We start from the raw sequence: 15,547 nt of genomic DNA, 5'->3' as shown, positions 1-15,547 counted from the left end.
TTCGTATTTATATGTTCGAAAGTGTTAAACACGTTGGCAGCTCCATTCAAACAGATAGTCTGGTGGCTCAAGGTGACGACGAATGATTAGAGAACCATTCGGTGTATTGTGCATGATGAAGTATTATGGAGGACATGAACCATCTGAACATTTTGTGCAGTTCCACTAAAATCAAGCTAAGCATCCCTGTCTGCATAGATACAGAAAAAGCATGATGAATATAATAGTGCTACTAGTTGATTAAACATACGCTTACAACTATAATAATCTTCATTATCTTAACAGGAAAAGATAGCAATACAATAGCTTGAATTAAACATTTATTCAAAACAATACAACAATATAAGTAGTACAACATAACAAAGCACAATCATGTGGATGAAGGCCGATACTGACCTCGTTTGTTACAGATGCGTCAGCAACTAATTTGGTCATACCTTTCCTTGTGGAGTGAATTTTGCACTCCACGTGTTGTTAAGTTGCCCATGCTCTCTGCAGACTAGTCATGTCACCAGCGTCTACTAATACTCTGTAAAGCTTCTCGATCATTCCTTCTGTAATGTAGCGCAAACAGTGACTGCTTCTTTCTGCAAAGTGGTAAGACCAACTGGACCCACTAATGCAGCAGTTTGCCTTAAACACATTGGCTCCTTTTGTGCAGTTCAACTAAAATCAAAGTCGAAATAAAACCGAGCAGAAGTTTTGATATCCCTGTATGCAACAATAGATATAAGGGAAACAATTATTGAGAAATAACGGTTGATGACTTATACTCCCAGAAGAAAAACATCTATTAATCTACCTTATCTTAATGGGAAACAAAGCAGGAGAGTAGCAATTCTCAATCAGTGTGATTCATTCATATTAACTGAGACATTACCTTAACAATGCCTTGTTTCAACATGTACAAAGAATGACAAAGCAGAAAATTACCATTCCTAAAACAATGTGACTGATTCATATTAACAGAGACATTATCTTACCAACTAGTAGAATGTCCGTGCGTTGCCACGGGCCATGAATATATTTTTTGTCAGTGACATATATTCTGTTAATATAATGCATGTCAAATTTCACATGTATAGAAATGAAGCATGTAACAATGAAGAAGTAATTGAAATTTACTTCACTTACGAGGTACTCCAGAATAAGGAAAGTATATTTATATAAGGTGTATTTGTTTTCTAATGAAATTCTACAATGTAAGGTGCATTCTTTCTAATTCCTCGTAATTCCATTTTTAGCCCTCTGAAATAAGTAAAGTATCTCTTTTCTAATTGCATGTATCTCTTCTTGTAGCAAAAGAAGAAAAGTCTCTCTAGCAAAAGAAGAAAAGTCTCTCTCTCTTGTGCATGTATCTCTCACTTTCCTGGACCAACTGATTACTTGCCACAAATCAACAAATTTGCTAATGGTGATTTCGTTCTAACATGTATATAATTATGTGACTTGATCACCATGCCGAAAATAATACACCTTACATAAAGGAACAGAAGGAGTAAATAGATGAAAAATCTAACAAAATAATGTGTGCAGAGAGCAATGATCCAAATAATTATTTGTTACTCCCTCTGTAAAGAAATAATAGGGAGTACAACCTAAGATCTGCTCGATGCGTTTAAGATATTTCCGTATAGTGCGAGGAATGTTTTCTTCATTTGCATGGTAGAATGTAAGTCGCATCCTGATTTTAGTGAGCTCTAATAGGCTACCTATAAATCGCTTGGTTGGTATTTTCTGTAAAAATGACTTATTAGACTATGTGGCATTCATGTGACCACATACCAGCGGTTCTTGTACTCTTTTTTTCTTGAAGGAAAAAAAGCACCCACTCCCGCCACTCAATCACTGCACAACCGCCCGCTCTTCCTCCATAGCTAGCTTGTTACTAGGTGTTGCCGCATCTCATATCCCCTCCACGACATCATCGCCGCCATATCTCCCTGGCACCTCCCCACCATGCCATGGTGAAGCTTTCCCCTTCCTTTCCCCATCGCCTCCCCTCCCTTCCACAGAATCGCTAGCCTACTCTTCTCCCCTTCACGGCGTGGCCCACCTCCTTCTCTCCCCGACAACCTCTCGTGCTGCCGCCTCGGCAACGATTCAACGCGCCCGCCTGTCTAGCATCCTAGGCAGCTGGATCTGGTTGGGAGGTGCAGAAGGGCTTGCAGCTCTTCGTTAGTGCTTGCACATAGCTAAACCGTTCGTATGTGGGTTGGATGACCTCTGGCACAACAGTGTGGCATGGCGAGGAGGGACGATACCCTCGACATCAGGCCCGGTCTTCTACCCCAACTGAGCCCACCAAGCATAGTCGAGTTGTCTCGTCGTCCGGTCTTCTACCCCAACTGAGCCCACCAAGCATAGTCGCGTTGTCTAGACGCATAGTCGCGTTGTCTCACCGTCCAGTCTTCTACCCCAATTGAGCCCACCAAGCATAGTCGCATTGTCTCGCCGTCGATCACCATGACAAGGCCATCCCAAGCTGATTTCCATGCATTATATGAGTATATGAGATCTCTAGCAGGAGGGAGACTGGGTCGACGGATAGATAAAGGGAGGCGAACAAAACCAACAAAAACTTTGACGTGCAAGAAAGCATGTTTTCTGTACCACCTCTTGGTAACTCAGTCTGACACACGCCTTCAGTTGTTGTCAACCAACTGAAATTTACAAATGCATATCTATGGCCACTCATAAACCCTCTCCCCAGAACCTTGGAAATGATCCAACTGAAACTTACAAATGCATATCTAGGTGGTGTTGTCGCCCTCGCTGTCGCTCTGGTCTAGCCCGTCCCGTCACTGTCCAGCCTGCCTCCACAACATGGCCTCGATCCCACCAAGCTTCGCAACATCCTGCTATCGCTCCATCTTGAAGCTCTGCCTCATCCTACAGCTGCTGCACACGAGAGGGTCGACTCAGCACCTAGGCTGAACCGAGTGCCCGCCGTCCTGGTCGATGTTACAATCACTCCGAAATTTCTCTGTCTCAACCCTGCCCTGACTTCCAACGTCCAGGTTGTCCTTAATTTCCCATAACACCGTTGTCAGGTGTGTTTGACTACAGCCGTGGCTTTACTCCAGCGAGATGCGCGGAACAGACATGGCTATGCTCCGGCAAACGACGACAGCGAGCACCACTGGCCACCATGCCGGCGGCGGCGCGACGCGGCAGCTCTGAATGGCAGATGGCTTCTTCGCCTATGCACACCACCTTCGGCTGTAGCTGTGGATCAGTGATCACCACGCGACTCTCCAAATTGGGCGAAGCCATCCTGTAGCAACGGCAAGGATGCCCAGTTGGTCAGCCCTGCCACATCGCCACTGACATGCCATCGACCTCAAGCTCTCCATCCACACAGCAGAGGCAGCTCTAAAGTGGAGTCGATTACGTTATGCTCCAAGTAGTCATTTTCCTCCATAACGTTTACAGTAACAATGTAATCTAATTCCGTGTCTGTTTGCATTTGCTTCTCCTGAACAAAATACGCTCCATATGTATTTGCATTCCAGGCAAATGATCCATCAGTTTGCCCTTCAAAGTTCAAGTGGCGTATGTAAGTATTCTGCACAGGCTTGGACTAATTCACCTCAAGAGAATTGAGTGCTTTTACATCATTGTTATATTGTCAAGATGATACTAATGATAGTTTAAACTTTAAACTTTTGGTTAAAGCTACCAAAGTGTAGAGCACGTCAAATATCTCTTTCTATATGCAAAGACACCTCAAGTGAGAAGACCATTTAATAGTGATGTCATGTCTAGAAGTTGCAGAAATTCTGCCACAATAAACAATATATGGAGACAAAGGACGAAACTTATATACATTGCAAGAAAACAAATTGACATATCTCTTCATCCGCCCTTACACGAACATAACTTGGGAACACTATCAAGTACTTACATTTGAAGGAGCTCCACCTCTGTGCATGTATTTTAACAAACAATTCATCTGTACAAGAGACATATAAATCCCACTGGGCTGCACTATTTTAATATACAACAAGCAATAAAATCTAAATTGTGCAACAGTGTGTTCGAAAAGCAAAACCTCAGTATACCATGTAGCTTCTTAATCACTCCTCCAATATTTACTAAACTCTCAACAATAATTACATCTCCAAGTAGTAATGATCCTGAAGAATAAATGCCTCATTGAACTTAGATAGAAATCAACAATGGATCTGCCACCATTGAAGTGAAATATAAGGGAAGCTTGATGGGAAATTGATATTTTCCTTTCCTCCTACGCTTTCCTTATCTCCACATGGTAGAGAGAATGCGTCCTATCATCACTGAAATTAGTAAATGCAAGAAGTTTTTGTCAGCTGTCATGCCACTTCTAAGAATGTGAACCAGACCATCTCTGAGAAGTGGCGGAGCTACAAAAACATAGCTGGGCAGGGAAGTCCGAAAGGGAGCACATAGATGGGGTGTCGTAGAGGTCATGGAGGCCTAGGTGCTCGATTGATTGCTTCTAGGTCTCTGCTCGCTCCAACGTTGAGTACATCTTCCTTTCTATGTCCGCGTCCAGATTTTGTGTTTACTTTTGCTAATTTTAGGAAATCAACACCAAGCAAGGCATTGCTTTCCTGGTAGTTTCTCTAACTTGATCAAAACAGTAAACATGGTATTGAGGAGCTTTCTTGCATCCGCTAAATTTTAACATAACTCCCGCTAAATTAACACACTACATGATAAATCAGCTAAGATTATCCTCATATTTGAGAGCAACCGCCTTTTCCAAACAAGCACATAGTTTTGGCCGGATGGTTGTGCTAACACATGCAATTCCTGCAGGCAAGCGGCAGTGACACTTCTCAAGGTATGCAACTGCATTTTTGCTGAACCTGTAGTTCGCCAAAACTATGAAGCTATTTCAGTTTAGTGCATGCAACCACAATTCAGTTCCAATTCACCCAGTTAGGCAATAGTTGCATCCCAATGCAAAAGCAAGATGAGGATAATTTTAAAAAATCCAGATAGTTACTCTACCATGACTTGGGCTGTGTAGTACTGGCCATTTGCCCCTGGTATTGGTTCTACGGGATTGGATCTAAAGGGAACTTCCCGAGCTAATTTACTGAATGCTAGTAGAAACAACTTTCATACAACTAATCTACCGAATGCTACTCAAAAGAACTATCGTGAACTAATATCCCCTCCCCTCTCTCACTCACTCACTCAGACGACGGACATGGATGGGAGTCAGAGCAAGTCCAGTAGCCTAAAATCTCTCCCCAAAATCTCAACCGCTAGTTTAGTCTCATACATTTTACCAATGTTGGGGAACCAAGGAATTCATATGTTCATTATAGTAATAGTAATGCCCCGCATTTAAATTCAGTGATTAGATTATTGCTACTGTACCAAAATAACACATGAAACAAACAACCAAATGAAATATATTTATTTTATATTTTCTATAACACAAAAACAAACAACAACAAAAAACACAAGGTAGCAGCAACGTACACATCTAGCAGCATGATAAAATTGCAGACAGTCCACACACATCTATCTCTCTAGCAAAAATCTATCGGATCACAAAATTGCAAAATCTGCCATCCTTCACATCTACACTAATATTACAATCGGCACCGTGTTGTCGACGGTAAACTGTCTTAGGTACACCCTCTCTCTGTCACATATTGGATGTAATAACGTCTTACATCATCGGACGGAGGGAGTAACATTCACCTGAGTGAAGATATATTAATACAAGCAATCGATGAATGCACAATAACAAGGCCCATATACTGAGAGTTTGTAGTCTCCAGTACGTAAAAGGAAGCATAAATTATTTTCATACAAGCAAAATGTTGTACATACCTCAAAAAATTTCCCCCTTGTAGCTAAACTTCCAGACATGGTGCGCCAAAATTTAGGAAAATCCATTATAGCGGGGCTCCAATAAAATCCATGATAGCTGGGATCCATGATAGCTAAACTTCCAGCAATGGTGCCAAAACAATTTTCGGATATGTAACAACACTGAAGAACATATGGGACCATGACAGTGTTGTCCGAGCATTGTCCCCAAAATTTATGCCTTCCCCTTCCATCAACATATTAATTCTGGAAGTAAAAAAACAATTGGGATGAGAAATCAGCAAGTAATTTTCAAACCATTCATGTGAGTGTAGTAACAGTGATTATAGCCGAGTATTGGAATATGAGATTAATTGGCAAAGTACAGAACCACAAATTTATTTAAAACTGGCAGAAGAAAGGGGATAATATTGCATATTTTTCACCTTTTAAGAGTGCCACTTCATTACAGACATGAACTTTACATGAATTAAAAGGGATAGGGGTTTCAATGCTTCATGAAATCATTGACTTCTGCAAGTAGTACAACATATGGCCAAATTTACAGTACCTTTACTCCAGCATTGCGTATAGCCTCCAAGTAGTCGAAACTTCCCTGGTTGCATATCAAAGGAAGCCAAGTATCTTCGGTACAGATAACTCCACAGCATATGAAAATAAGGATCCAAATCTCCTAGAGAAGAAACTATTAACCTGAAAGAATTTTAAGCATGCTGCTCCATTTTTCTCGTATGCTTGAGCGATCTCGACCTGTTTATGTCCCAACAAACATTAGTTAGTTTGTTAGGTGCATCTGCACTTCTTAGTTGGTGTTACAAATGAAGAGCAACAGCTCGGTCTCCTTCAAGAAAAGAAAAAAACAGTGTATGTTTGTGCTAGTGAATGTCAACAATGCAAATCTCACTAACTGGGAATTCAATAGGCAACTCAAGTGGATAGTAAGTAGTGACATAAATAAAAGGGCAATCATAGTTTGATATCCCTCCCTATAGTTGTACTCCCTCCGTTCGAACTTTTTTGTGAATAGGATTTATAAAGACACGTTTTAGTGTGTTTGTTCACTCATTTCAGTACATATGTAGTCCACATTGAAATATCCAAAACATCTTTGTCAATAACCAGTTTCGAAACAAACAACATAACACGTTTAACTGAAATAAGTTCATATACCAGATAGTATTGTTGTAATGGTAGTTTACACATCAAATATAAATCACATTCAGTGAGCAGGTGAACTCCGAAAGGCGATAATATAAATGGCCAAGAGACTGTACAGGCTGGCTGCACCTAATTTCAGCAACACCTGGTTATCCAACACACTCACCGGGTCGAAATTCTTCCTGAGAACCCCCTGGCTTGGCGAAGCCTTCTTAACCTCCGCAATCAGAGCAGGCACAGCAGTCCGATCATACGACGCTTTCAGCGCAGCAACAAAGTCCCTGGCCGGAGGCGCATTGTCCAGCAGACCTTTCAGCCTGTACAAGGGCATTTTCTCCTTCATCTGGCGAACAGAAATCAGCCAGAACACGAGTTTGGTATCACATGAATGAAACGTCACGTTGCACAGGGCACCACAATGCTCCGGAAGTCCAGAATGACATCGTACCTGCCAAATCTCAACGTCCTTGTTCCAGACAATTTTCTCGAGGATGTTGCGCGGCGTATTCCCCACGTTCTCGAGGCGGAACTGGAAGGGGCCCACGTGGTGCCCGGACGGGCCTGTGACCGGGCGCCTCCGGATCTTTATCCCGTCGAGCCCCTCGATGCTGGCGGCGGGGGCGTCCGCCGCCGGGGCCCCGTTGTTGCCCTGCTCGGTGGCTTCGACCACCGTCTCAGTCTGGTCCGAGGTCGTCGCCGCCGCATCCTGCAGCATCCACACAAACAAACCGTTACGAACTCCGCCTTCCACGGGGGGTCGCGGGAGCAAGTTGGCGACTGGCCGTCTCAGCGGGAGTGCAGCAAAGAGGTGCGGCGCAGGCGCCGTCCATGTGAAGGGCGGCGATGACGCGGCGAGGGAGCTTGGAGGTGGTTAGGGCTTTGGGGCGGAGGAGATGGGAGCAGCGGGTCGGGGGTGGGAGGCCTGGACGTGACGGCGCGGGTGCGGTAGCGAGCGCCTCCATTAGAGGAGTAGTCGGGATTTATGGAGGGAAAGGGAAAGATGAGAGAAGATGGAGGTGGGGGCACGGGCGACTGCTTTCCTGGCGGGGGCGCGGGGCATGGGGGTGGGGTTAGGAGCGTTCTCGCGTGGGGGAGTGGAGAGGTGGAGCTGCTCCTGCCGCCGCGCTCGAAGAAGAGGCCGGTCCGGTGGAGCAGTAGGGGCAGTGGCGGAGCGGCAGATGGGGCGGCGGCGGCGGCGGCGGCGGCGGAGTGGGAGACGAGGGAAAGAGAAAACGCAGCGAGAGGGGGTGGATCGAGAGGAGGGGCGCGTACCGATTTTTTTAGGGTAGGAGTGGTGGGAGGTGGGAGGTGGGAGATGGACGAAGAGAAACCAGCGAAAATAAACCGTAGATATTATTCACCAACTCAGACATTAGGAATAGAGATACCTTAAACATGTAAAAAGAACTACAAAATAGGATAGTACCATTTGTAAAACACTGTAACTGATATATAATAACAAAAACATTATTTCAACAATACATTTCTTAAACATGTACTCCGGTCGATCCCTAACAGAAATGGTACTCCCGCCGATCCCTAACAATTGTTGCAGTTTTGAACTAAGATTCAGTAGTTAATTCTGAGAGTGGCATTGCTTAATTTTACCAGCGGCATTAGATTAACAAAAAGCATAAACAGTTCTAGGGGAGAGTGGGTGCAACAACACCATATGCTTCCATCTACTTATAAAGGGGGTGATGCAGAGTTTGTTGTAACAAAGCAACAAGCATCATGTCTGGGTTGGTCCCAGTTTTGTTCACTACTTAATAGGAAAAGACACCAATTCAATAGCTTCAATTCAACATTTATTTAAAACAGTACCAATACAAGTAGCACAACATCTCAAAGCACACTGCACGATCATGTGGATGAAGGCAGGTACTGACCTTTCATGACACAGACAAGATAAAATATGAATCTACCAACACGAATAGGAAATCCAATCTTGTTTTGTACAGTTGCACTGAAATCAAGCAAAGTCGCCGGTGTGACATTTAAGTTCGCTATAGCAACAAGTTGAATAGATATCTCTGTTTTAACAGAGGCAAAAAAGGAAACAATTACTGGCTAATAAAGGAGGATGAAACATACGGCGACAAAAAAAAGCATCTAACTTATCTTGATGGAAAACAAAGTAGGACAGTAGCATTTCGAAAACGGTTACATTGATTCATATTAACAGAGACATTCTCTTAAACAACATTCGTTAAAAATGTAATTTACTTTTAACAGTGGCATTGCTTCAATTTCCAGCGGCATTCTTAGATTAACAACAGCAAAATAGTTGTATGGGACATGCCAGCACCATGTGCGTCCACACGTATAAATGGGTGATGCAGAGTATGTTGCCAAGCAGCATATTGCGTTGGTCTCATATTAGTTCTCTTTGAACCTTTTTCCTATGTGAGGGCAGCAAATCTAGTCCTGCACAAACTACCCGAGCCCCCAGTTTCTTTCTTTTTCAACAAAGAGATCGGTTCCTTACAGATGTGTGTACTGGGTTACCTCCCTTTTCCCTTTTCGACCAACAAAGCAGCTGGATAGCCAGTCTATACTACTTTCCCTCCCTCCTTTCCTCATTGAACCACGTCCTAGATTCATGCTCCACCCCACCGCATCCTTCTTTCCTCTTTGAACCAAGACCTAGATTCGACTACAGAATCGAAAAAGATCCGCATGCAGCTAGAGCAATGACAGTTTCAAAGGAAGTTATACCTTAGGGTTGTCGGGATGTGGCTAGGCGTGCGGCGGGAGGCCGGATCTGCCCACACTATGTACGACAGCGATGAAGAAGGGGTCGGTGGCCCTCCCACATAGGCGCTGGGTGAAAGAGAACAGCACAGCCGGTAGTGGATTGCCTCCCTCGCCGAAGGCGATAGAGTGATCGCTGCACCTCCTCCCCTTCCCGGTGCGACGGGATCCAGACGGAACCTTCACCAGCTATGAGGGGGGAGAGAGAGACAGAGGCCAACGCAGTCTTGTTTAGCTCTGGTGAAGAGGGTGAGAGACTGTGAATATAGCAAACCCTAGCAAAGGAACGCTGAGCCTCCAGCATGTATATATATGTAGTGCGGCGAGAGTGTGGAGAGTGCAAACCCTAGCGAACAAGCGTTGAGGCTCCAACTTATATAGTACTTATATAGTACTCGTGTATACTACTAATATATAGTGGAGTGGTTTCCTTTTTCTCTCCATAACAATCGTTTTAAATTGTGTAAGTATGAAACAAAACTCTTTATTTAACGTACCAGTGAAGAAAACTACTTATGATGAACTAACGATCCACGCGTCCTGGTCGCACTTCCTGTCCTTCACGTGCGGTACACTATCCCTCCGTTAAGTGAACAACCACACATGCGCCAAATTATCAGAAACGTGTGAGAGTGTGTACAAATAAAGAATTTTAATTTCAATTATCGGAAAGGTTTGAGAGTATGTACAGTTTGCCCTCTCTCAATAATTATGGTTTGTTGTGTTCGGCCTAAACTTGGTCAAACTTTGCAAAGTTTGACTTTAGTCAAATCTAATATGCAGAGTAAATAAAAATGGAGAGCTACTGCGTCCATCTGGGTTTTTAGTCCACACCATTTTTTTAATCAAAGTCTGACCACATATTTAGTTAATAGCTGGACAAATAAAATTACAGGGGAGCTGAAGACAAAGTTGTGAGAAGGCTTAGAAATCAATACAAAACTTATGCTCTTAGTACCAACATCGATCCTTCTTCGAGGAAACATTTGGTTCATAGCCAATTGTGTGATAAAATTGCACCAACGTGAAAGACGACATCGTCTCTAACTGTCACGCCCAAGATGCGACCCTATCCTAAAGGAACTCGAAGGTCCCACCAAGGATAGAAGCGCATCTTGAAGACGCTATTGCAAGGTGGATATCATTACATCAACATTACATAATATTTGGGGATACATACAAGGCATACAAATGCCGCAAGAATACATCAATACACCATACATAAGATCAACCTCCGACTACGGATGAAACATAAACAGAAAAACTCAAACGACATCCACCCTGCTAGCCCAGGCTGCTGACCTGGAACCTATCCCCTGATCGAAGAAGAAGCAGAAGAAGAACTCCAAAACAAGTAACATCGCTCTCACGTCATGATCATCGCAAAACCTGTACCTGCAACTGGTGTTGTAGTAATCTGTGAGCCACGAGGACTCAGCAATCCCATTACCATGGGTATCAAGACTAGCAAAGCTTAAGGGGAAAGGAAAGGATAAGGTGGTGAGGTTGCAGCAGCGACTAAGCAAGTATGGTGGCTAACTTACGCAAATGAGAGCGAGAAGAGAAGCAAAGGAACGGTCGTCAACTAGTAATGATCATGAAGTGATCCTGAACTCCTACTTACGTCAAACATAACCCAGAAACCGTGTTCACTTCCCGGACTCCGCCGAGAAGAGACCATCACGGCTACACACGCGGTTGATGCATTTTAATTAAGGTCCAGTGTCAAGTTCTCTACAACCGGATATTAACAAATTCCCATCTGCCACATAACCGCGGGCACGGCTTTCGAAAGATAATACCCTGCAGGGGTGTCCCAACTTAGCCCATTATAAGCTCTCACGGTCAACGAAGGATATTCCTTCTCCCGGGAAGACCCGATCAGTCTCGGAATCCCGGTTTACAAGACATTTCGACAATGGTAAAACAAGACCAGCAAAGCCGCCCGATGTGCCGACAATCCCGATAGGAGCTGCACATATCTCGTTCTCAGGGCAACACCGGATGAGACATCCTACGAGTAAAACCAGACCTCGAGTTTCCACGAGGGGGCCCCGCAGTCTACTCAGCTCGGACCAACACTTAGAGAAGCACTGACCCGGGGGGGGGGGTTAAATAAAGATGACCCTCGAGAGAGCGACTCCCCAGGGAAAAGAAATAGGCTAGGCAAAAGGTAAAACCAAGGTTGGGCCTTGCTGGAAGAGTTTTATTCAAGGCGAACTGTCAAGGGGGTCCCATAAATCACCCAACCGTGTGAGGGACGCAAAATCAAGGAACATAAAACCGGTATGACGAAAACTAGGGCGGCAAGAGTGGAACAAAACACCAGGCATAAGGCTGAGCCTTCCACCCTTTACCAAATATATAGATGCATTAATAATATAAGAGATATTGTGATATCCCAACATAAACATAATCCAACATGGAGCAATCTTCATCTTCACCTGCAGCTAGCAACGCTATAAGAGGGGCTGAGCAAAGCGGTAACATAGCCAAACAACGGTTTGCTAGGAAGGGTGACAAAGGTTAGAGGTTCATGGCAATTTGCGAGGCTTGAAGAGCAAGTGAATAGGTAGCGCAGCATAGCAATAGAACGAAGCAACTAGCATAGCAATGATAATAATGAGATCCAAGGTGACGGTCATCTTGCCTGAAATCCCGCTAGGAAGAAGAACGAATCCATGAAGAAGATGAATCCACGAAGACGAACGGATCCTCACGATCGCAACGGCACGGGAACTATCGAGAAGGAGCACACAACAAGGTAAACACACCACACATGAACAAAGCATGATGCTCAATCAAGTATGATGCATGACAAGGCTATATGAAGCTACTCATGACAAGAGATGATGCATATAAGAACAACACATCGAGGCAAGTTTAAATGAGGCCGGAAACAACATATAACAAATCCGGTAAGTCCTCATATGCAAATTTCGAAATTGGTCCAGAACTGAACAAGCATTAAGTTGAAGTTGTTAAACAGCAAGTTAAAGAGCACCATGATGATCTACACGAAATTCTAGTCAAGTTACATATAAAGTTCATTAGATTCGGAGCTACGGCCTAGAAGATATGAGCAAAACAAGGTAAACATGGCATTGATGCAAAATGCATGCAAACATCAAGCAAACACCTCAAAACAAGGATGCAACAAGATAATATGAAACTACATGCAAATCTAAGCAAGTTTCATATAGAGCATGCTCAAAACGGAGCAACGGTGCAACACATACACTCCAAACAAGACATAGCAACAATCTGTCCAAAACAGAAACTAGGCATATGGCAAGCATCAAAACAATATGCTACAGCAACTCAACATGAAAACAAAAGGCATGGACATGATGTACAGGTAAAGCATAACAAAACATGAACACTGAGCTATCTCCAGAAATCACTAGAACATGCTCAAAAGGACATGGCAAGATGGCAAATAATAACAGGTTCACAGACTTAGCAGAAATTACTAGACATGGCAGAAACAGCATCAGATAGCAATGTTCAGAGCACGAAATCAACATGCTACAGGAACTTAACATGGCAAAACAAGGCATGGCATGAATCTACTAAATACATATGACAAAAGTCCTTTACTGACCATAAGCCAAAAGGGCACAGAAGAAATGATGGCAACCATGTAAACATAGCAAGTTTCGTTATCAGGTTTCAGACTTAGCAAAAAACAGAGCATGGCAGAAACAATAATATGTAGGCATCTTGGTGAGCTTGATGCACTCATCACAAAGCAATGCATGACAAAACAAGAATACTTACAGCAAGATGGAATGTTAATGAAGCTATCCATGGCAAGAGCAAGTACATATCATGTATGAAACAACTACAACAAGCTTGGCAAAATTGAATAACACGTAAACAATCTGCCAGGAACATTTTATAGCAAAAGTAGAGCACGATTGAGTCATGATATGGCACTCCATAATTGCAAAAAAGGGTAGGAATGGATCAATTACAACAATATCTACAAAACATCCTTACTGAACATCTCCAAAATATGCATGGATATCTCCGTAGCATCAAGTTTACAAGGCAACAAAATAACAGCAGACAAAGACAGACAAAATACTAAGTCTCTGAAATCAGAAACATTACGAAGCCTAGTTTGCATGCTTGTGCTAGTCACCACAGAGATCACAAAAATACATGGCATACACCACTGCAAAGATAGCATGGCATACAACAAAACACATGTAGAGCTCATGCCCATAAGATGCACAGATTAAATGCAACAAAAATAACAAATCTCCAAGTTCTGATAAGTAACAGCAGATAACAGCAACTAGCACTCTTGCAACGATAATTTGGGCATCAAGATGGACTCAAATAAACATGGTGCAATGGAACAAAACGAAGAGCATCACGAGGCGAACATTTTGACATATTACACGCATGAAACGGAGTTATAAGTAGAGAGTTATGCCATGATGAACATGTGCATGTAATGTCAAAATTTAGGACTTAGAAAATATTTCGGGGAAACGAGAAAGTCAACCGTGGTACGGGAAACGAGGCTCGCCGGCGCGGGGCTCGCCGGAGATGGCGGGGAAGGAGGCGGGGCTCGCCGGAGATGGCGGATCCGGCCGGATCTCGCCGGATCCGGGCGCGGACGTCGTGGGGACGGCGCTCGGGGATGCGCGGCGGAGCTCGGCCGGGGCACGGCGGCGACGCGGTGGCGGGGCGCGCCGGGCGGCAGGCGTGACGGCACGGGAGGCGGGGCGCAACGGCGGGCGGCGGGGCGCGCGGGCCCGGTGCAGCCCGGGGCGGGCCGGCCGTGGGCTCGCGGGCCGCGGCGGCGGGGCGCAGGCGAGACCGCGGCGGAGGACACGTGGCATGCTCGGGTTGGACGGGGCGGCGAAGCGGACATGTCCAGCGCGGGCGGTGGACGTGTCCGGTGGCGCGATGAGGAAGAACCTAGGGTTCATCCGCGAAAATGGAAGGGGAGGGCCTATTTATAGATAGAGGGAGCTAGGAGAGTCCAAACGAGGTGCGGTTTTCGCCCACGCGATCGTGATCGAACGACCGAGAGCATGGCGGAGACTTAGAGGGGTTTTGGGCTGTTTGAAAGGGGGTTTTGCTACAACACACGAACGGACTTTGCGGTTGCCCGGTTAACCGTTGGAGCACCAAACGACCTCCAAATGGAACGAAACTTGACCGGTGGTCTACCGGTGGTATACCAAGGCCACTTGACAAGCCTCGGTCCATTCCGAGAACGTTTAACACCCGCACATGAAAAGAGGCAAAAGGGGGCGCCGGGTGACATAGGAGTGCCGGATTGCAAAACGGACAACGGGGAAAAGGCTCGGATGCATGAGACGAACACGTATGCAAATGCGATGCACATGATGACATGATAAAAAATGCAGATGATGACATGGCAAAAAGCAACACGCAAGCAGATGACAAGGCAAGGACGATGAATAACTCGCAGACACCTGGGCGCATCGGATCCGGGGCGTTACACCAACGCAACCAAGGTGAACTGATGAAGGATATCATCTTTGTGGGTAACAAGCAAAGAGCACTGATGGAAGACAGCTTGTTTTTCGTTGAAAATCGATCAGCTTCACCAACGGATGCAACCATGAGGCGCAACCATGAGCATTGATAGGTCATCATGGTGATGCATCGTCCATTTGGCATCAAGTTTGGGTGAGGCACCAATGAAGTTCGACAAATCCTCACTGTGGTCTGTTTCTTCTCGGTAATCAAGCTCGAGGAAGGAAGAACCACGTGGCAGAGGACAGTGAGGCGGAACAACAATCACCATCCAATT

The 15,547-nt window shown here is 44.7% G+C and overlaps 1 protein-coding gene across 7 annotated transcripts; it reads right to left on the bottom strand.

Annotated features, from left to right (window-relative positions):
- Positions 1 to 3,821: 3,821 nt before the first annotated feature.
- On the bottom strand, positions 3,822 to 8,270 carry LOC109750962 (indole-3-glycerol phosphate synthase, chloroplastic). Of its 7 annotated transcripts, none has more exons than XM_020309880.4 (7): positions 7,776 to 8,270; positions 7,442 to 7,699; positions 7,160 to 7,336; positions 6,529 to 6,585; positions 6,386 to 6,430; positions 5,836 to 6,081; positions 3,822 to 4,298 (listed from the first exon to the last, which is right to left on the bottom strand). In XM_020309880.4, the coding sequence occupies exons 1-6, from the start codon at positions 7,953 to 7,955 to the stop codon at positions 6,076 to 6,078; spliced, it is 723 nt and encodes a 240-aa protein (XP_020165469.1). In that variant the 5' UTR covers positions 7,956 to 8,270; the 3' UTR covers positions 3,822 to 4,298; positions 5,836 to 6,075. The 7 variants fall into 7 exon arrangements, 6 of the variants coding, with proteins under 6 accessions (XP_020165469.1, XP_040260133.1, XP_073366790.1 ...); XM_020309881.4 differs by lacking the exon at positions 3,822 to 4,298 and adding an exon at positions 5,392 to 5,703; XM_040404199.3 differs by lacking the exon at positions 6,529 to 6,585 and having other exon boundaries at positions 6,386 to 6,528.
- Between the last annotated feature and the right edge of the window lie 7,277 nt (positions 8,271 to 15,547).

The sequence above is a fragment of the Aegilops tauschii genome, chromosome 3, assembly GCF_002575655.3.
Source record: "Aegilops tauschii subsp. strangulata cultivar AL8/78 chromosome 3, Aet v6.0, whole genome shotgun sequence".
In the NCBI taxonomy this organism is placed as follows: Eukaryota; Viridiplantae; Streptophyta; class Magnoliopsida; order Poales; family Poaceae; genus Aegilops; species Aegilops tauschii.
The sequence above is the reverse complement of the archived record's forward strand: the minus strand, read 5'-3'. Positions and strand labels throughout refer to the sequence as shown.

Excerpts from the sequence above, each read along its gene's own strand:
- LOC109750962 (XM_020309877.4), bottom strand. The coding sequence starts at position 7,955 with ATGGAGGCGCTCGCTACCGCACCCGCGCCGTCACGTCCAGGCCTCCCA. Across the intron at positions 7,700-7,775 it reads GCTGCACTCCCGCTGAGACG|GATGCGGCGGCGACGACCTC; the intron begins GCCAGTCGCCAA and ends TGGATGCTGCAG. Across the intron at positions 7,337-7,441 it reads AGGACGTTGAGATTTGGCAG|ATGAAGGAGAAAATGCCCTT; the intron begins GTACGATGTCAT and ends TCTGTTCGCCAG.